At 34.5% G+C, this 25,666-nt stretch overlaps 1 protein-coding gene across 6 annotated transcripts in view; it reads left to right on the top strand.

Moving 5' to 3' along the window:
- Positions 1-21,462, top strand: part of LOC108972350 (nephrin) — a 99,406-nt gene extending 77,944 nt beyond the window's left edge. For 3 of the 6 annotated variants that reach the window (XM_018938892.1, XM_018938894.1, XM_018938893.1), the window contains exons 19-22: positions 1,415-1,563; positions 3,058-3,169; positions 3,268-3,455; positions 19,906-21,462. In XM_018938892.1, coding sequence (XP_018794437.1) covers positions 1,415-1,563; positions 3,058-3,169; positions 3,268-3,455; positions 19,906-20,487 — 1,031 coding nt within the window. In that variant the 3' untranslated portion in view covers positions 20,488-21,462. Of the gene's footprint in view, positions 1-22; positions 173-1,414; positions 1,564-3,057; positions 3,170-3,267; positions 3,456-19,905 lie in introns of all 6 variants that reach the window. The other 3 variants (XM_018938896.1, XM_018938897.1, XM_018938895.1) reach the window with 2 other exon arrangements.
- Positions 21,463-25,666: the final 4,204 nt, after the last annotated feature.

The raw sequence follows: 25,666 nt of genomic DNA, 5'->3' as shown, positions 1-25,666 counted from the left end.
ATTAATTTTTATGCGATTTAAGAAGGATTGGAAATATCAACTGAAGAATTAACTGAAGATTCAAGTACTCCCAGCCTTGTTATATTGGGAATATCAATGTCAGCGTTTGGATTTTTGATAGTCAATGCTGCTTTAGTCGCTTGGTTCTTTGTTCACAATCGACGCAAGAAAGGTTCGTTTATCTGTTTATGTATTTTTGTTTTTATTTGATATATTTTTAATTATTAAGAACAATTTTAAACAAGAAGTTACTAGCGCTCTTTCGAAGATCAATTAGTCTGTAAGAAATATAGTACAACTAAAAACTTGAGTTTGTGGTAGACCATATAAAAATACAAATTGAGTGCATTACTTGATGCATTACGTGATAGATGTTCCAGAAATATTTTTGAAGCTACCGATTTATAATTAAAATACATATATTTGATTTAATCGCAAATCGATCACAACATGTTTTAAATAAGTAAAGAAGGGCTAAGTTCGGGTGCAACCGAACAATTTATACTCTCGCAATTTGCAAATGTCAAAAGCGGGCAACATATAGATGTTACAAAATTTTGTTTTAAAAAATGTCGAGTTATAATTCATCATGTACTATCCGAAGAAGCCATGCGTATAAACGGTATAAAATCAGGTGAAGGGTCAAAATGAAGAACAAGTTTCCAGCAATTTTATAAAGATAACTCATACGGTAACCGGCATATTCAACATAAAGTCTGCTATTCATAGACTAATTTCACATATATTATATGTACGCATATTCAATATAATGCGTTCACTTAATTTTTAGTGATGATTTTTTTCTTAAAGCACATCTTACATATACGTCTTGGCCGATATATGGTATACGATATTAATTTAATACGAGGTTTGAAATTCGTATATGAGATATATATGTATATGTATGTGGGCTAAGAGTAGTATTCACCCAATTTTATTCATTTTAGGTACAAAAAAAAAAATTTAATAGTGAGACGCTCTTTTGATTTCCTTAAGATATCTCAGACGTTGACTGGTATATTGGTATTAAGTCAACCAGAAGTTAATTTAAGTATTGATTTACCCTGTTTTGACTTAAAGACGCACTATTGTCTGAAATTTATTCTTTCTGAATGCCAATAATACGCCTCAGACTCCATCAATCAACCGACAGACACTTGGAATTCAACTCAACAAGTATTAGGTGAACAAACTACATTAACGACTGTTGCGAGAGTATAATGAAGGCATGCAAGAGTTAAAACCCCATTATCTAATAAGAATAAAAAAAAATAGTTTACATTTTGTATAATTAATACATATGTATAACTCATCCTAACCTAATTTTGTGAACTATCTCAGATAAAGGGATTTTTCAACAATTCTGTATTTACCAATTTTTGTATTCAAACTGTCATTATTTTTATACAAACAGCTGAGAATGATAACCAGCCAGGCAAAACAGCAACAATCGAAATGTATGCTCCAAGTTCCTACAACGATACAGTTACCGGTGAAACATTATCAAGTGTTTCCGAAAAGAGTGAATCATACTCAAATGATGGCAGTCAGATTGAATATACAGTAAGTGTAAATTATTAAAAATATTGACAAAACATACAAGTATTTCTTGACTGATACAAAAAATTTTAACAAAAGTCACTGAAGTGAATTCGAAAAGTAAATATGTTTCGTTATCAAAATGTTAAATTTTTCTGAAATTCCGATTCGTAATACCCCAGAAATGTCATTGTCTTCACTCCACTTTTGTGTTATTTACCTCGCTCGTGCAATACCAACTAAAGAGTACTATTTGTAGTTGTGTTGCTATTGCATTAATAAATCTTAATTTTTCTGAAAAAGAGTGATAATCTGTATTATTTTAATTCTGCCACTTTTAATGAAATAATTGTGATTTTATTTTTATTTACTGAAACTGTCCCCCTGAAAATTTGTCATTTTTCGAGTAGTGACTTTTTGTAGTTAGTGTTTCTAAACAGGATGCAAAAATTATATGCGCCTTAATATGTATTTCATAGTAAGAAATGCTTAATTAATACGAAAAATAAAATAACATTTTACTCTCCAAAATAAAACCCAAAACTATACTACTTGAATTGCGTATACTACTTGAAGTGGCGGATTCAGTGGGAGGAAATGGGGAAATGAAAGTTAACGGAGAAAAACTAAAAACCTGCGGCCGACAAACAAAACGCGAAAATTTTTGCGTTAGAATTTGCCAATAATATTACAGTCTCAGAGTACATTGCTCTTTTGGATACAATCCGCGAAGATTTGAAGAAGCGCTTTTTTAGAGAAGTATGGGATGGATTTGAACTAAGTTTGCTAATTCCAGAAAAAGTATGTGCTTTGAAAACCAAAGAAATGGCAAATGTTATTGACTGATTGATATATGGATTCAAAGGTCTTTGGATAATGACAACGTCGTGAGACATTTGATGCTCAAAGATAAACTTGATCACTGGCAGTGTCATTGGGGGCAGAAGCAAAAGTCAACAAGTTACCGACCACTGCATTGAAAACTGCGCTGTAGACCTATACTCCATAATTCATAGGTTTCCTGCGATTGCGGCTCTGAATGCTCTTTTTCGACACTTCGCCGCATGAAAACGTGGCTGAGGACGAACATACTTCAAGATAGATTGATCGGCCTGGCGTTGCTGCACACGCATCATGACATTGAAGCCACTGAATAAGAAGTTATCAAAGGATTCTCAAAACTTGGCCCACATCGATTTGTTTTGTGAAAATTTTCTGTTCAATACACGAACTGAGTGCAGTATTGTACATTACAATAAAGTCAATAAAGTATGTAACCTTACGTCTACGATTTTTGTTCTTTTTTTTTTCAATTTTGTAGGATTAGAAGGTCGATTTGGAAATCTTTCCACCATGATTTTTAACTGTATAAAGATATATTTAATATAATAATCTTCATGTTTCAAGTAAATGTTAACTATCCGTTACCCACCCCAACCTCTTTTAAAAAAAAAAAAAAAAAAAAAAAAAAAAAAAAATTAATGCACCACTGATTACAACATATATATTTTTTTTAAGGATGAGGCACGAAAAAAGGCAGCTTCGACATATTTGGTAGAAAGCAGCGATATGCCACCTCCTCGTTATCAGAAAGATGGTACTATGCCGATAGTCTATCCAAGTAACATAGGTAAGTCCGCTATTTTATTTCGATTTTGAAACTTACTACTTCTAGTATTTGAACTTAGGACCTTTTAAAAAATTAATATTTAAATTTTCAACTTACAGTCAATGCTCGAACATTACCACATCCTCGGCACCACAGTAATGTCACAAATATATTAGATCACCGAGCACACGATGATCAAATCCTTATTAACAAAGGCGTCTACATTCCGTCCCCTTCGCCAGCGCCGCCACCTGATGGTTCATATTATAATATGAATAGTGACAGATATCTTTCATATCCGCCTATGGTAAGTAGTTTTCTTTTGATTAATCAATATAATAATTTTGAGCAATTCATCGCTCTCTATAAATAACGACATACATGTGTAGCTTAAATACTTTTCGAATTTACATTAATTTAATTTAACACTATTATGTTCTAAGCCATAATCCAATTGAACCCCATGAAACTTAAGGGGTCTAGTCAGAATTTTCAAAAAAAATTTCGCATTTTCGTTAAGTGTAATATCTTAAAAATATTCTCTGAAAATTTCACGATTAGGTACTTCAAAGCGTTAGTGTGAAACTTTAAGCGCGTTTTTCTCAAAAATATGTTTTTTGAACTGGTGACAACTGTAACTCGAGAATCGCTCAGAAGATTTTAATGAAATTTATACAGCTTTTAGAATATAATAAACTCGGGCCTGATCGAAGGCTTTTTTTTGAAAAATTTCGATTTTTAAGACTTAAGATTAATTTTTTTTGTCCGATTGATTTCAGAGGAATCTCCAAGGACTTATAGTAGTCAAGGCAAGTACCTTTTTTTCTAACAGGGTCAACACAAACAACTATAATTTTGGAATTTTTTTTTTTTAAATTTTCGTGACTTCAAGTCAACACATTTTATAATAATGCCATATTACTACTTTTGTAAAATGGGTGTACCACATAATCCCCAAAATCAAAATCCCCTTTTTCTGTGTGAAATACATTGAAATTAGGTTTAAAATCGCTGCGATTTAGAATAAATAAATAAGTTTATTTCACACAGAAAAAGGGAATTCTATACTCAATATTATATGTAAAGTTGAAGTTCACGAGATATTTTATGTTTAATGGTTTCACGAATATTTAATAGGTAAATTAAAGAAAATGCAATACATGTTATATCAATCAGTTTAACATATTTGTACAACATAAATAAATACAAACTTCACAATTTTTTATTATCATTAGCATAAACATTTATTTATATACATACATATGTAGAACAATCTTTAGTGATGTAAATAAACAAAAAAGCAATAAAACAATTCAAAACATTTACATAAATACCATGTATGCAAATTCTAATTACATAATGAAATACTGTGTGCTATCGGTTTTAAATAAATAAGTTTATCTAAATCTAAACGACGTTTAACAACTTTTTTAATTTTCTTTACACGCTCGACATTCTTTTCGTTTTTTCGCACACCGATCCCTGAGTGTATTATTTCTATGGTTGATTTAACATCAATCATTTCTTTTTTTAAATGTTTTATGATTTCATATACACCACATTTTTTTCTCCCTACAATTACTTTAAGCCTACGGTGCCAAGCTTCGATTGAATTTTGAGTGCGTGGAAAATTATCCTTAAAAGAATCCGAAACGCACCAAAAATTTGGATTATATATCATAGCACCCGCCTTCATATTTTCACTAATGTACTGGTTTTTAAACCAAGCACACAATTTTTTAAAATATCTGTCTGTCGAGCTACTCTTCAGTTCACTGAAATAACCCCCAGAATGTGTGGGGGAACAAATGCTAAACTTTTCGGCATACGAACAGCTATGCTGAAACTTTCATCATTGCCATATTTTTGAGAAACCTTTCTTTCTGAACTCGTCTCCAAATGATCTGGCCAAAGTGAATGCCCTTTATAACGGGCATCAGGAAAATACTCTTTTCCCGCAGACGAGACGGTTCGCTTAAAATCAGTAATAATTCTTTGCGGATTAAGATTATATTCTGTGCTAAAGCCAAATTAAATAGTCGATGAAAAAATTCAGTGAACGCCTGCTTGGATTTTTTGCTCATCACGCAAAAAACTAGAATCACAAATTGACCATCAATTAGCCCTTGTATGGTGAACAGTTGGTGAAAAATTTTCGGTACAACAAAAAACGTCCCATCCATTACCCATCAGTGTGACCTCTCCAATTCCTTTAGGGAACTCGTTGTGCCCATACTAATGTTCTTTTCACCATCGAAATCCCAATCACTCAACACAAATAATTCTCCCTCCAGGTATTTCAAATGCTCCGGTATATTAATTTCCTGTACATTTCCTGGTTCGTTGGTATATGTACCCTTTCGAAGGCGGCTTATTTTCATTCTTTGAACCCGTTTCGATGGTAAGTACACCCGGCGGGAAGGCGCCAGTGAAGATGATGTACTCAAATCCTTTACTTTGTTGTTCGAAAATGTCACAGATACTTGATGGGCCTTTGGATCATGATTATGGCCAGTAGGAGCGCGTTGTATTACATGATCGCTACTATTTTCTTTTGTCACAACAACACTTTTACACATTAGGGACACGACCAGCGAAACTTTTTCTTCTTTTCATTTTTGGAATGAAAATCGTAATCAAAACCATCCAAAAATATTTTATTACTTCCTTTRTTTGACACAGTAACGACGACTTCCATTTTCTTTAAGTTTAAATATTATTTAACACGATATTTAATTAAAAATATTAGTTTGTCAAAAAAATCTTGCGGTATTTACCAGGTGCTACTTTGTTAATTGTCATTTCTTTTAAGTCGTTCGTGAGTTATAGCGTCGCAAACATGGAGCAAAATAAAGAGAAAATATGGCATATTTTACAGTACTACTACTTTAAAGGCAAAAATGGATCTCAAGCCGCCAATAAAATTTGTGCAGTTTATGGACCCGATACAGTTTCCATTTCCACCGCACAACGATGGTTTCAACGTTTTTGTTCTTGTGTAGATGTGGTCCGGAAGGCCTGTAGTCGAAAATTGCGATAAAATCGCTGAATTGGTCGAAAGAGACCGGCAAAGTAGTTGAAAATTCAATCAAAAATACCGCAAGACTTTTTTGACAACCTAATAATATAACTATACAATTTTGATCACAATCAATTACACGTAATGTAATAAATAATATGAAAAAATGCATATGGTAAAATAATTGTAGAAGAGGCACTATTTGTATTTTAAGTCATACATATGTATGTACATATGTATATTGATTAATGGATGACAATGTTATGTTATGCTCTGATTTTCTTTTTATTTTATTTTTTATTTATAAAAGCTTATACAATGTTAGTAACATACATACATATGTACAACCTAAAGCATGCAGCGCTAGCTTCAGAGGCTATCAGCTGTCCGTTGAATAAATGTGTTGGCTTAAATTATCCTCAGTAGATCACATTCTTTAAGGAAACGGTAGATGGTTTTTATATTTTCTTCCGAAGCGTTGGAAAGGAGGGAAATCGGATCTGTGTTGAAGTGGCAATCTCTCTTATCTTTCAGTGTTGGACAAAATTCTAATATATGAAGCACAATTGTTGTTGATTTACAAAACGGACAGCAGTTGGTACCGTTTCTTCCGAGGAGGTGAGCATTCGTCAGTATAGTATGTCCAATCCGTAGTCGAATGTATGGTGTTATAAAATTAGTTGCAACTGTTGATGGGTATAGCGGTATGATTCTGGCTGTGTTAACTATTGAATATTGGTGTTTATATGAGACCCAATCAAGTGCCAAWTTAGAGAACCTATTTTGGTGTATGAGTCGGAATATATCAGTTTTCATAAAGAAACAGAATGTAATTGTGCGCGTGTTGGATGCATTCTTTGCTAATACATCAGCGTAGTTATTTCCGGATAACCCAGTGTGACTTGGAACCCACATTATCTTAATTTTATTTTTATATATAATAAGATATTCGCTAAGTGAAATGATGATGTTAGTGTGGTTGTTGCAATTTTGAATGGCTTGGAAACATGATAAGCTGTCGGTGCAAATTACATATTTTCCCGGGCTTTTTGTGACATGTAGAACAGCATGGAAAATCGCAGTGGCTTCAGAAATGAATATCGAACAAAAGGGGAAAAGCAGTCCATATGAAATTGGCTTTCCTTTCTCGCTAACGACCAAAAGAGGTTTGGATTTTTTTTTGAACCGTCCGTGAATATAAATCTCGAACTGCCATGTTTTAGAGTATTCATAATTTCACAAAATTGTGATACATAAATTGCATTAAGTGTGGTGGATTTAGGCAAACGAACTAGTTTATCAATAAACGTGTTTTTTGGAATCAACCATTGTGGATGACGACGTTTAGGGAGTTTAGCTGGTTTTAATGGGAAGCTATTTGCTTTGGCGAAAATGGTGCATTTATATATAGCTGACTCAATTTTTGGAGGTCGGATACGTGATGATGATGAAGAAAAGGCATCCTGAAGCACAAGGTTAGAACCAAGGATGATCTTCGGGTATAATTTGTATGTGGTGTCTTCCAAATTGTCTATCAGAGAGGTGAGACAGGACTCTGCTAATATATTTTTGGTTGGTGACGTGGGGAATGCTCGAAGCGATCTTCTAACAGCGGAGTGATACGGAGCAGCCAACAATTTTAGGTGACTTTTTGAATGATGCCCATATATCTCAAGAGCGTAATTGATGACGGAGAGTATGAGTGCCTTGACAACATTAAATAGCAAAGATGGGCCAATGAGCGAGCGCTTGCATGCTAGGTACTTAACAATATTTGAGTTTTTAGTAATTCTATTTCTAACATATTGACAATGTTGTTTGAATGCATATTTACTATCTAGAATTAATCCAAGAAACTTAAGTGTAGGAGAACATGAAATATTTACATTGTTGAATGAAATCGTTGAGAAAGGATTTCTTTAAAGGTAGAGGATATAGAACTGAGGTCAGAAGATTTTGAAAATAGAAGGAGATCATTAGCATATAATTGATGCTGAATATTAGGGAAGGAAGAAAGGATAGAGCTGATTTCATCAAATACTATGGTGAACAGAATAACTGATAGCGGTGATCCCTGAGGAGTGCCGTTATCCAAAGGAAGAGTCGGTGAAGATGTGCCAGAAATAAGCACTTTGATTTTACGTTTAGAGAGAAAGGATTTAACAAAACTAAATATACGGCGGTTTGCCCGGTTTTAGAATAGGAATGATTGCACTGGTTTTCTAGATTTGGGGTATGGTGGCACTTCGATAAATATTGTTGTAATGGTTGATAAGTCGCTTGAGGAGATGAGAAGGAAGATGTTTGATGATGGGATAAGAGACTTTATCAAACCCAGGCGTTTTACCTTTAACCGCAGAAAGAGCTAAAAGTTTCCTGATTAATGATATCTGTAGGTGGGCCAATCAGCTGGTCCAGTATTTAAAAATATTCTGGGTTTGAAGAAATTAATTATGGGAGGGGATTTTGGCTACTATAGGGAAATGATCGCGAACAACTTTGGGAGAGAGTGAAGGGGAACAAATTGTAAGATCTATATGGGTGAAGGTGGAATGAGTGGAGAAATGGGTAGGGGAGCAGACATTAAGGACAACATAGTCCGAACAGAGGACAGCATCCTCAATAATGCGGCCCCTGGAGTTAGTTGAAGAAGAACCCCAAAGAGGGCACCAGGCATTGAAGTCACCAGCCGGTAAAAAAGGAGTCGAACCAGAAGGGAAAAGGTTAAAGAAGTCTGCTGAAGTAAAAGTTTGGTGAGGAGGGGAATATGCACAGATGATTATGATTTTTTGGGGGGAGGAAATTTCGATGGCAACGGAAGAGATATTGGGAGAATATTATGCGGTATGCTTCTCTTAATCAGGATTGCAATACCTTGTTTGCTTGATGTAACGGAAGGAAGGTTATAAAAGTAACTAGCATAGGCTTTGAGCTGATATATTGTTTGCAATATGTGTTTCGTTTAATAATATTACAGAGGGGTTATATTTTTTAATTAAAATTTCAAGTTCAAAGTAGTTATTAATGTATCCGTTAATATTCCATTGAAGAAAAGTTAACATAAAAAAAAAATTAAGAAAATCAAAGTATGTACATTTGTATGAAAAATGTAAGTTTTAATTATAATTTAATATCTAGAATTATGTATATATGGATACTTGGGTATGTGATTGTGGATGGCAGGAGGGTACAGGTGTAGTTGTGGAACGGGTTATAGTGGTAGGAGAAGTAGTTGTGGAAAGGGGTGAGAAGGATGGAGAGGGAGAATTGTATAGGGAAGAGACGGAGGGAGAAGGGGTTGTGGGGCAATCATTATGGATTGAGTGTATGTTGGTAGGGGATGCAGAATTATTGTTTGAAGTTGTAGCTTTGATGTTCTCATTAGAATTATTAGTGTTTGAAGTTTTTTCGGTGTTGATATATTTTTTTGAGTGAGTATTGTTGTTGGAAGCAGTTACATTAGCATAGGAGAATGGTGAGGGAGTAGAAGGCATTTAAAATTTGTATAAATTGATGGCTTCACGCATCGAACATTTGTGGATAGTTTTAATTTTAAGTATTTCTTTAGACTGGACAAATTTTGGACAGACGTTAAAGGAAGAAGGGTGTTCACCATCGCAGTTAGCACATTTGACTCTAGAGCGTTCAGTGGGAGGGGTATGATTTGGAGGTAGGTTGCAGATAGCACAAGATGGGGTCTTATTACATCGCTTAGCAGTATGACCCAGCAACTGACAATTCTTGCAGCCCATGGGATTAGGACAGTAGGGACGGATATCGAGGGTACACCAGGCAACTTCAATACGACTAGGTAAAGTATATTTATCAAAAGTTAATAATAAAGCACCAGTAGGTACACGATCACCATTGTTTATCTTCGTAAATTTATAAACATCGCATACACCTTGATCTTTTAGACCATCAATTATTTCGTCATCAGCAAGCTGACAGTTAAATGGAGCGTAAATTGTACCCTTTACTGAGTTCAGAGAGTTGTGAAGAGATATATCAACAGCACCAGCTCCGGGAAGATGTTTGGTTTGTAAAAATTTATCAGCGATTTTTTGGTTCTTGACCAAAAGAAGTAGGCTGCCGTCACGAAGCGATGTGATTTTGTTAATGTCTTTGCTTATGGCCTGAATACCTTTATGTACTGCAAAGCAAGAAGTGGATGCAATAGTTTTTCTGGCGTCCTGTGATTTGATTACGAGGTACTTGTAATCATCCTTCTTAGAAATAGGTAATTCCGAGAAGAATTCCAGCGTTGAATTTTATGGCTTTTTCCTCTTGTTTTTAGGACCTGGGGATAATAGTGCAAACCTAACTTGTTGGCCCCAGGGGGTATTGCGAAAGAGTTTATGATCTTACCCGATTAAATTGTGGGCTTAACTTTATAATAAAAAGTATAAAAAAACACCTGGAAAATTTAACGAATTGAAGCACAAAATGTCAAAGCTAGGGTAAATTGTCCGTACACTAAGTAACGAGAAGTTATGCAGCGAGTATGTATATGTGCGCACGATATAAAAGAAATCAATCGTACACAACCACGAACAACGAAAGACTGCTGATTTTCTATATTCTTTTGTTTTCTACTCGATAACAATGCTGCTGAAAACCAAAGTTTTCTGGTCCCTTGCATATATTGTTAATTTTGCCAACCTTTTTTACATTCAGCGATACCTCAGTGGTTAGAGTCTGCAGCTGTCATGCAAGGGTTTTAAGTCGGGTCTGGGCCGCTTTTTTAAATACTATTTTTTTAGCTTTTTAGTCGCTAAATTGATGAAATAATTATTTTTTTCCTCTAAATCTGTCATGCGTTCTCGTCTATATCTATATATTGTNTAATATGAAAAAATGCATATGGTAAAATCATTGTAGAAAAGGTAATGGTACTATTTGTATTTTGAGTCATACATATGTATATTGATTAATGGATGACAATGTTATGTTATGCTCTGATTTTCTATATTCTTTTGTTTTCTACTCGATAACAATGCTGCTGAAAACCAAAGTTTTCTTGTCCCTTGCATATATTGTTAATTTTGCCAACCTTTTTTACATTCAGCAATGTCTCAGTGGTTAGAGTCTGTAGCTGTCATGCAAGGGTTTTGGGTTCAAATCCGGGTCTGGGCCGCTTTTTTAAATATTATTTTTTTTTAGCTTTTTATTCACTAGATTGATGAAATAATTATTTTTTTCCTCTAAATCTGTCATGCGTTCTCGTCTATATCTATATATTGTCATATATGGGTACATATATATGTAACTACGAATTAAAACTCAACTAAAGTGCGGTTTTACTATTTTTTATAAGATCTGTAATAATATTTAATAAAAATAAAAAAATGGGGATTTTGTGTTTGGGAATTTTGTGACACTGCCTAAAAAAAAAGAAGGAGATTTCGTGTTGAGGGATTATAATTTTTGGGATTTTGATTTTGGGGATTATGTGTTTGGGGATTTYTTTTCAGCTGGGGATTTTGTGTTCGGGGATTTTTTTTTTTGGGATTTTGTGGCACCCCCTTGTAAAATAACACGGTTTAATAGCAAAGGAAAATATTGAATTTCTAATTTTTTCGTGTCTCTGACTACCCTTAACCCCTTAATGGAGTTCCACTTTGGAGAATAACTCCATTTTTTGCTAAAAACAATGATATTTACAAAGCTGATTGCTAAACATATAGAATTCTATTGATTACATACACATATAATTGGATGAATTCAATGTAGTTAGCAACGCTTTCACATAAATTCTATATTATATTATATTATTTTAGGATATTATACTTGCTTTAACGTTTATAATAGTCTAGTTCCAAAGTGCTAATTTAAGCCAGTTGCTACAGAGTTTTATAGTTTTGTTCGCCTAACTATTGTACGTATCACCTAAAGCTAAGCGAGATAGATATAGGTTTATTTATATATGTATACACCCAGTCAAGAAAGTATCGGGAATTCCACTGACATAAATAGCTGTTATAATCATACTTGTTAATAGGTTGCGCTAATTTTAGGAAACATAATTTAGGACAGTTGTACTAACCTAGTAACAAAAATTTACCTGTCTTCCATATAAGAGGGAGATTTAAATGAAGAATTCCCAATACTTTCTGGACCGGGGCTAAATGATCAGCATGACGAGAAAATTTGAAATTCGGTTGACTGTCTGTCTGGGATAGCTCGATGAAACTTGCTATGTGGGTTCCTTAGTACAAAAAAGAATTCGAGTTTGCAGGTGTAATCGGACCACTGCCACGCCCACAAATCGCTATTAACCGAAAAATATAAAGCGTCATAAGTAAGCACTAAATTAAGATATAAAGACGTAATTTTATAGAGAGGATCGCAGTAGAAAGGGGCACCCTTGTGGGCAAAATTTCTAACAAGTTTATTATACATAACTCGTAAACCACTTAAGCTACAACAACCATATTTGTAGAGTACAAATCTTATAAGAACTTTTACCGACAGTCTGGATGAATTCGGAGGATAATCCCGCTTACTGCCCATATAAGGGCACTGTTAAAAACTACTAAAAGCGCGATAAATCAATAACTAAATACGCCATAAACATTATTAATTTTACCACCGAGATGGTATGAGAGAGTTTTTGGGAGCTGGCGTGAAAATTGGACGTAGGGCGTGGCAACGGCAGGGTGGTTCTTACATGGAAAATGGGTGAAATCGGACAACAATAACCACGCCTACTTCGAGTAGCACAAATTCAAATTCCACAATTAATTTAATGGCATACAACTTTGCGCGAATAATGTCTTTAGTGTGTGCCACCTTATGACTAAAAGTTGTTTAAATTCAAGAAAAATTGTTTAGACCCCTCGGTACCGAATATTTAGACCCCGGTACCTATAATTGACTTTTAATCGAAAATATCGATCATTGTGTGGTATATATAACTGAAATTGAGATACAATCCTTTTCTTATAATTATGTCTGTATGTCAAAAATTGGATGAATTTCACTATCAAGTATTAGTCCGATTCAACCCATTTTAGCCGCGATATATTTAATATATAAATTTTTGAGCTTCGGCTTGACTTTGTATATATGGGCCAATATGTCAGCTATTAAAATAAAAATAAAAGAGCGCGTTTTATTAATAACAATGTATCTTTCATACATTTGACCGAAAAACTTAGCCTGGCCCCTATATAACTAATATCGGTATTTTCGAACATTCGGCTGTCTTTAGTAAAGTATTTCCCTGGCTTTGATTCTTGCATGTAGCAAAAGTATAATTGGCCTATAATTGGTCTAATGTACAAGTTTAAGTTTAAATAATCAAAATCGCTCAATAAAAATTTTTAAACAGCTTTACCTACGCTGTAAAAATTAAAGCAATCGATTCATAACTCCGTCCACTCCTCATATAACAATACTGTTCAAAACTACTAAAAGTTCGTTAAATCATTAAATAAATACTACAAAGAAATACAATTTTACACCCGAAATAGTATAGGAGGGCTTTTTTGAACCTACCGAACCTTCAACAAAATTCAGGACGTAAAGAGTATAAAGTGTTCGATTGCACCCGACTTAGCCCTTCCTTGCATGTTATAACATAATAAGTCTGTTAAATTTTAGCCTAAATTTCATGAAAGAACCTTTTCTAATTAAACAGTTTTTATACAAGGGCTTGAGTTTGACCAGGCAAAATGTGTAGCAAGTAAATGCTATAATTCTTCGATATCAGAGATTCCGACAAAACAAAGGTGCTCTTTGCGAGAAAAGGACGAGTGCAAAACTTCAGATCGATATCTCTAAAACCCACAGACTAGTTCACGTGTATACAGACGGACAGACAGACGGTCGTGGCTAAATTAACTCAGCTCGATACCTTCATAATTTTTATATACGAACAAGTTTCGGTCATTTTCATTTTATTTGAACAATTTTCGGTCATAAGATTGCATGCACTAAGGGCATTATTTTTGCAAAGTTTTATTCGGATACATTAATTACTTCTTAACTTGTGTACTGGAAAGTGAATGAATCAATTGGAATTTAAAGTTGTGCTGTATGGGAAGTTGTCTTGATTTCACCAGATCTCGTAATGGGACATAGACATGTGAGAAAACGTACGAAATTTGGTCAAAATCGGTGAGGCGGATTTTCAAGTATAGGATTAATGTTTCTGGCGTATTTAGTTATTTATTTATTGCGCTTTTAGTAGTTTTGAACAGTACCATTATATAGCGGGGTTGTCTTCCGATTTCATCCATTGGCTTTAACCAAGTATGGTTGTAGCTTTAGTAGCTTAGGAGACATGTACATTAAACTTATTAGGGGCAGGCACCCTTTTTCTACATTTTTTGCTCAGAGATAATTTTGAGCTTAGTTATAGCATTTTATAGGTTTTCCGTTAATGTCGTGTTGTAGGCGTGACGGTGGTCCAATTAGAAACATGTAATTATTTTTGTACTAAGGAACCCGCGTACTAAGTTTCATCAATATATCTGTATTTTTACTCAGGTTACAGCTTGTACGGACAGATAGACAGACAGTCACCCGGATTTCAACATTTATTTTCATTCTGATCACTTATCTTTATATATAAAAAGTACGTGTCACATTGTGTGTCCGCAGTGGACTTCCAAACTACTGAACCGATTTTAGTAAAATTTAAAATTTTATTTGTGTTCATTCCGAACCAACTTAGAAGATAGGATAGTTAAAACAATTCATCATTAAAAAATACAGCGAAAGCTCTCTTAAATGGACGCCCTATTAAGCGGTCATCTCCAGAAACCATGCACATTATTGAGGTTAAGAAGTACAACCTATTAAGCGGTCTATTAAGTGGACCAAAACGCTGACAATCAGATATATCTATATCTTTTAGTTTCAGGTGATACGTCCAACCGTTAGGTGGTAAAAACTATTATACTCCGGAGCAACGAGTTGCAAGAGAATACTAGTGTGGGCAAGATCAATTACGTAGTTAAGATTAATTATATTTAACAAATTAATAATGTGGTTTATTAAACAAAACTGTTGATTTGAAGAATACAAAGGAAATTTAAAGAAATATAAGAATTTATATTAAAATTAATTCAGCTCTATCTTGCCGCACGTCGTACACTTCTTACAAGTCTTGCTGATACTCTTCTTCTTCTTCTGCCTTTTCTGTGCTGCCATATCGTTTCATTCCCACATATCGGCCATCCTGCGTGATATTCGTCTCGAATAACTAAGTAGAATCGTCGTCATCAAATTTATTTAGCCATTATTTCACAAATTCTGCGCACGTTGTTGTTGTTTTTGGATCTTCGCCGTTACCCAGTTTTTGGATATCGTAAGTGTTGTTTGGTTTTACGTTAGTAATTCGATAGGGATCTAAAAACTTTTGTTTGAACCGCTACTTAATTGTGTGCGTTTTATAGCAACTATATCATTAGTTTGTAAATATGAGCTTTTTGTACGTCGCAGATTTTATGACGGTGTCATATTTCAAACGGGGTCATATTTATGCTTCGATGATATGTAGAATTTAGCACCTGTTGTACTCGGTCGACGTAACGATACCACTTTGTTGCTTCTTCGATACTTAGTTTCGATAATACTGCAATTATTGTCCTGATCAATCTTTCGATTTGGCCGTTGGCACGTGGTAGCCCTGTAGTCATCTTAACATGTTTTATGTTTTCTGATCGACAGTATTCTTTGAATTCGTCGGACGTGAATGCCGAACCTCTATCAGAGACAATTTTAACTGGATTACCAAAACTGATGCTTTGCGTGTTGAGCTTACTGATGACCTCTTTTGCTGATGTTGATTTAGTAGGATATAACCAAAAAAGTTATGTAAATGCGTCGATTACTGCAAATATATACTTATACATTTTACATGTAGATTCTAACGCTCCTAAATGATCGACGTGATACGTATGTAATGGAGTATCTATTTTATGTAATGGCTGTAACTCGTCCTCTTGTTTTCCTCTTTTGCGATTGGCAACGAAGCATTGAACGCAATTGGAAATACACTTTTGAATTTTTTCATTCAATTTGGAAAAATAGAATTCTTTAGACATAATATCTTTAGTTTTTGCTAAAGCGAAATGTCCTTTTTCGTGGGCTGGTCGTATAATTTCTCTTCGCATGTTTTTGGGTATGACTAATAACTCGCTGTCATTTATTAATTTATATAAAAAGTCACCCTTCATAAAGTAATCTTCATAACTTTCCCTTTCTTGCAAAATTTCTTTTATTAGTCGTAGTTAGTCGTCTTGCTATTGAGCATCTTTGATTTTTACGTCATCTGCGGTAATTGTTAAAACGGATGCATCTACGTGCGCATACTTGAACCAGAACGGTGTTAAATAGCGTAGTCATACTCTTGCAACAACTTTATCCACCCAGCTACTCTCGTACATAAATATTTTTTGTCTATTGTTTTGGCGAACGCATTACAGTCGGTTATAATGGTAAAATGTAAACCCAATAAATAAACTTTTAACTTTTTAAGAGCCTCTATTACAGCGAGTACTTCAAGTTCGTAGAAATTTCGCTCAGATTCCATCATCTGGGGATTTTTGTAATAAAACAGCGCCGTAACCATTTATGGATGCGTCTGTGTGTACTTGCGTTTCATACGTCTGATTGTATATACTTAATATTGGCTTTTGACTTAAAAGGGGTTTTAAAGTATTAAATGATTTAATTTTCTCATTCCCCATATTAAATACAATATTTTGCTTCTTCAAAACATTCAGCGGCTTTGCAATTAATGCAAAATTGCGAATGATCTTTCTAAAGTACCCGGCTAGGCCAAGGAAACTATCTAACTGATTCAACGTTTTTGGTAATGGATACTTGATAACTACTTCTATTTTTACACTTGATGGAGTGACTTGGTTATTTTCTATAACGTGGCCTACAAATTCCACTCGTCTTTGTAAAAATTGGCATTTCGTTTTATTAATTTGAAGGCCTTTTCTAATCGAATAGCCCTTCATTTTCGTCAGTTGCCGGAATTATAACGTCGTCGCTGTAAGGGAGAGCAATTCCCTCTTTTGTAAAATCTCGAAATATAACATTTACTTACCTCTGAAAAACGCCAGTAGAGTTGCACAATCCAAATGGAACCTTGAGAAACTGATATTGACCGTTATGTGTTACAAATGATGTATTCTTGCGACTTGCATCACACACTTCAACGTGGAAGAACCCGATTGTTAGATCAATCGTGCTAAATATCTTTGCTGGTGCTTTGTAGTCGATCGAGTTGGCCTTCAATGAAGGGAAGTGGCAATCTGTCCTTAATTATTACTTTGTTTATGCGTCGGTAGTCTATGCACAGCCTGGGTGTGCCATCGCGTTTTTTCACCAATACTACTGGACTGCAGAATTCAGACTCTGAAGATTCAACAATTCCGTCTTCAAGCCATTGTTCAACTTGCTTATCAATTATCTGCCTTTCACAAAAAGGAAGTCTTCTAGGTGCAGAAAAAATTGGCGTATTGTCTTTTAACACAATTGTCATTTTCACAGTTGTTGTTTTAGTTTTATTAGGCGTATATAGTTCGACTAAATCAAAAACTTTTTGCTTTGCAGCAGCACTAGCGAGTGGGTTCACGTTTATATATTCTTTACATATATCAATTTTCATCAGCGCATGTTCTTCAAATATATCACACGTATTTAATTTTTGTACAAAAATACCACTTGAATTAATTCGCACCTCAGCTTGTGAATATAATTCTTCACCTATAATAATGTTAACATCTATACTGTTTGATGGTACGACGTGAAAATTTTAATTGAAAATGTTATTGTCGATTTCTACACTTTTTTCAAAAGGTCCAATCGGTTTCACTTCGTTCTCATTTGATTTTTGTCCAAATCCCAGTAAATAAAAAAATGGTTCTATCAACTTCGGTTTATTTAATAATTCGTACATTATATATGTAACAACATTAAATTTACTGCCTGTATCAAACAAAGCTAACCACTTCTTATCTGCCATTCTTACTTCTTTCATCATTATATCTTTACTTGTTTTAACAATTTGTAAATTACGTTTGACACTTTGTAAGTTTTTGATTGGACAATTTTTCGACACATGGCCAAAGTTATGACACCTAAAACCCTTTACCCCTTTCTCTCTGTCTTTACAATCACTTTCGCTTCAACATTATTCACTGTTTTTCTGAATTTATTTATACTTCGTTCTTCTGAATTTATTATTTCTTTGTTAAAATCACTATTTACTTTCTTATTCTTAACTATTTCTTTTTCTTCATCTTTTGATTTCGATAGCACCATTTCGTAAATCTTAGGTTTTTGTTTAAATTTTGTTACATTATGAGCGCCATACAAAATGCTTTTGTTTAAACTTAAATCCCTTATGCCATCGATCACATACTGGAWAAAAGCAGCATTCTCAACGTTTCCTCTTGATGCGATTTCTTTCATTGTAAAGAAATAATCTTGTACGTTTTCATCTTTTTTAATTTTTCTTTCACTTAATTGTTTATGTTTATGTATGGTAGCACTGTTCGTTGCTGTTTGAAATTCTTTCAACAATGCACATTTCATCTTTTCCCAAGAAACCATTCCCCTTTCGCTGTTCAGAAATAAGTTTGCAGTACCTTTAATGGACTTTTTAGCAAATACATATGTTTGAAAATCATCCCATCCCATAACAGCTGCTGTTTCCTCGAATTCGTTTATCCAAACTTCAATTGTCTGTTCCATCGTATTGTCTCTTCTACATCGCGAAAATTCATCGCAAATCTGGACAATTATGATGATTGTGCTCTTCTGCTTCTCGATGTTATTGTGATCTCTTTTTCGATTACATAGTCGTTGCTTAAAAATGATGCAAAGCAATGATCGTTTTCTCTTTTATGAGTGTTGGTTGTTTTTCTAATTGGATTAGACTGGTTAGTACACTTGTCCGCCAATTCTGCGCAATTTCTGCCGTTTATGTTTCCTGTTGCTACCTCACCGCTTTCGCAATCGTCGTCATTTTCTTCGTCGTCATTCTCATCGTCATCATTATCGTCTTCGTCGTTATCGTTGGAACCAAGCAAATTCCCTTTTTGTAGATTTCGAAAGATATGCAACTGTACATTTTCCTGTTTGCAGCTCAGTTGTAGCAAGTTGCAAATGGAAAGTAATTCTCCCCCAAATTTGTGGGCAAGATCAATTACGTAGTTAAGATTAATTATATTTAACAAATTAATAATGTGGTTTATTAAACAAAACTGTTGATTTGAAGAATACAAAGGAAATTTAAAGAAATATAAGAATTTATATTAAAATTAATTCATCTCTATCTTGCCGCACGTCGTACACTTCTTACTCGTCTTGCTGATACTCTTCTTCTTCTTCTGCCTTTTCTGTGTTGCCATATCGTTTCATTCCCACACTAGTAAGACTAGTATGAAGCGTTATGGGCAAATTTGATAAGCAATATCCCATATAAAATTCATAAAGTTGTTCCTTCATTATCTGAGAGTTATTTTAAGAATACAAAACAGACCTAACAATATCAAAACAAGTATGCCATGCCATTGGAAATATCGTCAAATGAGAATGTTAATAGATTTTTCTGATGTCATATGCAAAGATTTTATAATTATTATTACTGTAATTTTAAATATTATAGCCTTTTCTCTTATTTTATGTTTTTTCATCCTGTATAATAGTCAATGATTTATAAGAGATATTTAAAAGTTTCATTTAAGCAATGTTTTTTTTCTGCCAACAGGATTATCCTCCTCAACTAGATTTTGCATCGCCTCCATTACCAATGGCACATCTTCAACCGATTACGCAGGCATCTATAATAAGTAGTAATGCCATGATTGGCAGTGGAAGCGGCACCCTTCGTAGAGGAATTATGCGTGGAGTTGTGGGAATGCCGCCTCCCGATGTTACTCAACTAACGAATACTAGTTTGACTGGTGCTAGCAACATCCAATTGCTTCACGAACTGCATCCAATAAATATTTCAAATAATTCATGCTCCACACAAACCACAAGCATTACAGGTAACGGGAGTATGATGTCAACGATTCCAAGCAGCACCTCCAAACAGCCTCAAAGTATACTTAAGGATCCAAATAGGTGTAAACCACAGCAACAGATATTAAGTGCGAATCTAGTTGGTGTGGGTGTACCAACTGCTTCAGGTAGTCTTCAAATTCTCAATATTCCCACATCTGCCGGTATTAGTGGTAACCTTTTGATGACCGCAAGCGGGACATATGATCCGGCAAACCTTAGCACTTTCAATGCTGCTACTGGTACAACATTGGCATACACCGATGCCGATGGACATTTAGTATAGCTGTAGGAGCGCACGGGATTACCGATGGAAAATACGGTAGCCGTAATTGTTGACCCTTCGGCTCCCTCTGTTGTCAGGTCCAACACTACACGTTACTGACAAAGAAATACTCGTACAATTGCACAGGTCAAAGTGAGAAAATATTGCAGAAAATAGAATAATTAGGCAAGAGAAAAAGATACTGAGTTTAACAATAAGATTAGATTTAAGTTCATTTAATACAAATAGCCTAAATTAGTACTTACCAACGTAAAAGACCTGATGCTGGAAAGGTTGCATTACAATAATTATAAGTATATAACAAGTACCCAACCAAATATCATCACCATTGAGTGAACTTCCCAATAGCCATAAACAATTACGTGCAGACACCATAGAAAATTATACGGTTTGCTGAAGGGGCTCACTTATGAATTATTATCCATTTAGTTCTTGTGAGAATAGCATTACGTAAACAGAAATTGATAATCGTTCTTTATACTCTCACAATATGTTACACTGAGTGTATTTGATTACCAAACGGTTATTTGTAAATAATCTAGAGAGAGTCGATTTAAATTCAGGACGTTCGTCTATCCGTGCAAGCGATAACTTGAGTGAAAATGGAGAAAATTGCAGATTAGCAAATTCGGAGCACTGTCAGCCTACAAAGTGCCTTTAAACGATATAATATAAAGTTCTGTAATTAAGTTATAAATGAAGCTATATACCAGGTTGTTAAATAATTTTGTCGTTTGATAAGAAAAACACAATTTTATTAATCAAAATACACCTTATTATTCAGTATAATATCCCTGAACATTAATACACCTGCTTTGACGATCCTCCAACCTGTGGTTCCCATCCCTGATGTGAGAATCCGGAAGGTTTGCAAAATACGCCTCAACAGCCGTTATGACCTCTTCATTTGATGAAAAACGCTTGCCACGTATACATTTGTTGAGTTATGGAAATAAATGGAAGTCGGGGCTAAATCTGGTGAATACGATAGATGCTCCAACAATTCGAACTATAATTCATGAAGCCTTTGCCAAAATGCTCTTGTGACACGCTGCATTGTCCTGGTGCAAAAAGATTTATTTCTTTTGCAAACCGGGTTTTTTTTTCACGATTTTTGATCCTTCAACTGGTACAAAAGGTTGCAATAATATTCAGAACTAATGGTTTTACCAGTTTGCAAGTAATGCACACACAAAATTCCTCTCGCATCCCAAAAAGTTGATGCCATAACCGTCTTGACCGATTTCCGGACACGAACTCGTTTCGAAGCCGAACAACCAGGTTCACACCACTCTTAATAGCTTTCTAAAACCCAAATTTAAAATATGGCTTACACTGCCTAATGAGATGTGTAGAGATTCTACTAAATCTCTCTCAGACAATCAACGATCTTCCAAAACCATATCTTGTATTTCGGCTATGATTTCTGTTGTTGCTGCGCTTTTTGGACGTCCTTCATGTGGATCGTCTTCAAGGCTTGCACAGTCACGTTTAAATTCAGGAATCCATCTATATACTGTTCTAATTGTAGGTAAACAATCATTTTACTTAAATATTCGTTTGTGAATTTATTTTCGTGTTACCCCTTCCAATTTTTATCAATTTTTTTTTTAAATACGGTGACACGGTGCCACTAATGAAACTTCACTTTCGTTCATATGAAAACAACAAAACAAAACAAATTGTGGCCTAGTAGCAATGTCCTCTCTAATTGAACGATAAATTTATTGAACAACCCGGTACAACTTTTGAAAACCACTAAAGTGCGTTAGTTCACTAAAGAAAAAATTGAAAGCTACTACATCTTGCAGTTCGGATGGTATGGAATGGATGCATCTAAATTGGTATGCAAAGTAGATAGTAGGTGTGGCACCACCTTCTTTTTTTCTATCAACTACTCAAGCAATTTTTAATCAAATTAGATACTATTACCTTTGCCCCTCCCGTTACAGTTAAAAAATGAACGAAATCAGAATACAATCACGGCTACTTCCTATATAACACAATTTTAAGTTCTATCTTTTTTTCTTACTGTGCAATAAATAGTGCAATTAGTGTTTTTAAGGGTTGGTATCTATTTGAGTATGCCGAAAATAAATTCCAAATTTGTACGTAATTTTTCTACGGCAATTGATGAGGTTCGAAGCGTATACATCCATACATATATAATATAAATCAAGTACCTCTTTCTTCATTTCAACACATTCCGTCCGAATTGCTCCCAAATATAATCAATTTCGTTCCTTTGGTCGAGTTTATTTGAGTTTATGTCTCAGTGGAAGAGTTTTAACAAAATGTTACAATGGGTCAAAAAAGTGAATGTTGATAGGCATATAAGTGCTCTTCAAGTATGAGCTCTTAATTATAACGGGAATGTCGTCCGCCTAATGTTTTTCTATTATTTATTATTATCAGTTTGAAATATTTGTATCGGGTTACATTTCAACTACCGAAGTTTAAAATGCCGACACATCAAAATACCGACAAAATTTAAATATGCAGCTAAATCAAAATGTTGGTTGTCAGAATTCTAAATTTCAAGATATTGATTGTCGGCATTACGTTATACACTCGTTTAATATACATATCTCAAAAACTATTTTCTTTAACGGAAATTAAGTAGAAAATTTGCTGAATATTACTTAAATTAGGTAGACCTGGGTTACTAATATAAAATTTTCGAAATTATTCCATCGATTGGAAAGTGCGAGAAAATTAACCGTTCCGTTCTTCCTTACTTGTTAGTATCGTTATATGAGCTAATGGTATGACTTTGTGTACATTAAAACTGTACAATTTTTCAGTTGAAGTAATCCGAACAGATAATAAAATAAGAAAACGAATTGTTGTATTTGTATAAATGAATTTGATGTAGAGGTTGCGAGTCACATAAAGGTATGTGCACTCAAATGTGAATACTTATTAATATATGATGATGTAGACATAAGCGCATTTCAAGCTTTCAAATGCAAATAATACTACAAAAAAAAAAAAACTTTTCTGATGGGTTGAAAACTTTCACTAAATAAGTAATGCGCATTAAAAGTTTTTTTCTCCTGCAAGTGTCTTTAAACACCAATCATTGTGAATGGTAATTTCAGGAATTCTCAAAAATTCAAGTTAGCAAAATATAGTTACGAAGTTTGAATAGTTCCAGGAGTTTGCCGGGCGCTAGTGAGGTGATGTGATCCCTGCTGATGCAGACGGAGTGCCAGGGCCTTGAGCCTTTTTCCACAGATTGCTGTGCAATCCAGGTTAAGGTGTGCTGGTGTTTCCTGTTCCAGGTCGCAGAACCGGCAGTTAGCACAGGAGACTATGCCCATGTTGGACAGGTGTTTGATGAGCTTACAGTGCCCTGTGTAGATTGCGACGAGGAGACGAAATTTTTGTCGGGGGAGGTGGATTAGTTCTTTAAATCTGGAGAGATTGTATCCTCCCAGGAGCAGCTTGGCGTGGCGCATGCTTGCTGCCTGCCGCCACTGCTCTGAGCGGAGCAGCTTCTTAAGAGTGTCCTAGCGCTATGTATGGCTCTGGTCCCAACATCTTGGATGCTGCCGCAGTGCGGGCCAGTTCGTCGGCCTTCTCATTACCTTCTAATCCCTTGTGCCCTGGTACCTACATTAGGTGCACCCTCTTGCACAAGGACAAGTGGTTTAGCCTTTTTATGCATTCCTCAACTAAAAGCGATTTTGTCATACGAGAGCCGCTTGACGATCACTGAGAATAGTTGCGATAGTTACGGCTGAGGTTGACTTCAGCGCACTGATAGATGACAAAAACTTCTGCCTGGAAGATACTTTGGAGCAGCCCATAGTTATGGACAGCCCGGTACGTGGTCCCACAATACCTGTCCCAATACCTTCCGGGGTTTCAGAACCATCAGTGCACCATTGAATGGTACTGTCTTCCAGCAGCCTTTCCAGCGCGGAGTACCTTCACTCCGTCTTGTTAATTAAAGTATAATGTGGAGATCTTTCTTTTCATAAATTTTTAAAATTCAGCCTCTTGTAAAAATTCTACTATAATTATAAGAGCATGTGTATGTAAGCATGCAAAAATGACAATAATCCACTATTTCTTTGATAATTTCTTCTACAGATAATTTGACACTGTTCTGTATCTATAAGCTTTCTTATTATTTTATTTAATTCCATAAAATCTCAAAAATATTGTCCTAAATTCTGGGTTGCTTCGATTAATAGTTTTTTTTTCAAAACTGAGTTTCCAAAGTCGGTTGATAAGATTCCTCGCGCACTTCTCAACCGATCTTAATGAAATCAGGGTTAATCAAAAAAGCAAATACTTTTTTTCGCTTGGTCCTCTGAAAAGCCGTTCTTAGGCTCCCTTACGAAAATCTCTCCTAGCATGAACTCTTCATCGTAACGGGAAGGTCCAACGCCTTAAAGTATTTGATTGAAAAATTCAAATCCAGCTTTTCGTAAACCTAATTGTTTAAAAGACATTAACGATTTTAGTTTGATTATTTTAAGCCAAATTTCTTTTTTCTCTGAAAAAAGGCCTTATAATTTTTCGAATAAGTTTAGCAACCATCAACGACAAAAAAATAAAAAATAAATAAAAAAGAAGCCATTTTTGTTGAGTAGAAAATTTTCAACTATTTTTCCAATTACATTTTTTTTTTCACTGAGTTATAAAATTCATTTTTTAAAATAATCACACTTAAACCCTTAATACCTTTTAAACGGTTATGTTTTTGTATAAAAAAATCATTAGAGACCATTTTGTAGAGCATTCAATTTTCTATAAAATCTATTAAAAGAGATTGTATCAAGTAAATGTAAGCTAGATTCCTCAGAGCTGTCAAAGAACCTATTTTTCAGAGTACTAATCGAAAAAATTGTTTTTTTTTTTAACCCATCCGAGTGTGCATGTACTCTTTAGATGACAGAATTTATGTGGTTGAACTATAGAATGCATTTAGAATGTGCACCAAATTTATTTTCCTTAAAAGTGAAGGTAAAAATAATCTAACGTAAAATATAATATATTGGTTTGGTACTTGTTAAATATTTGACTGTAATACACGCAAACCTTTAGACGTAAAACAATTTAAGGAGAAAACGGAAATTGCCAAAAGCCGACTGAAGTTTAATCATATTATGACTAACTAAACAAAAAAAAAAAAGTTGATTAAAATTTAAACAATTAGTACATTTAT

This window comes from Bactrocera latifrons, unplaced genomic scaffold (assembly GCF_001853355.1).
Source record: "Bactrocera latifrons isolate USDA-ARS-PBARC rearing strain unplaced genomic scaffold, ASM185335v1 scaffold_398, whole genome shotgun sequence".
NCBI lineage: Eukaryota > Metazoa > Arthropoda > Insecta > Diptera > Tephritidae > Bactrocera > Bactrocera latifrons.
The sequence above is the reverse complement of the archived record's forward strand: the minus strand, read 5'-3'. Positions and strand labels throughout refer to the sequence as shown.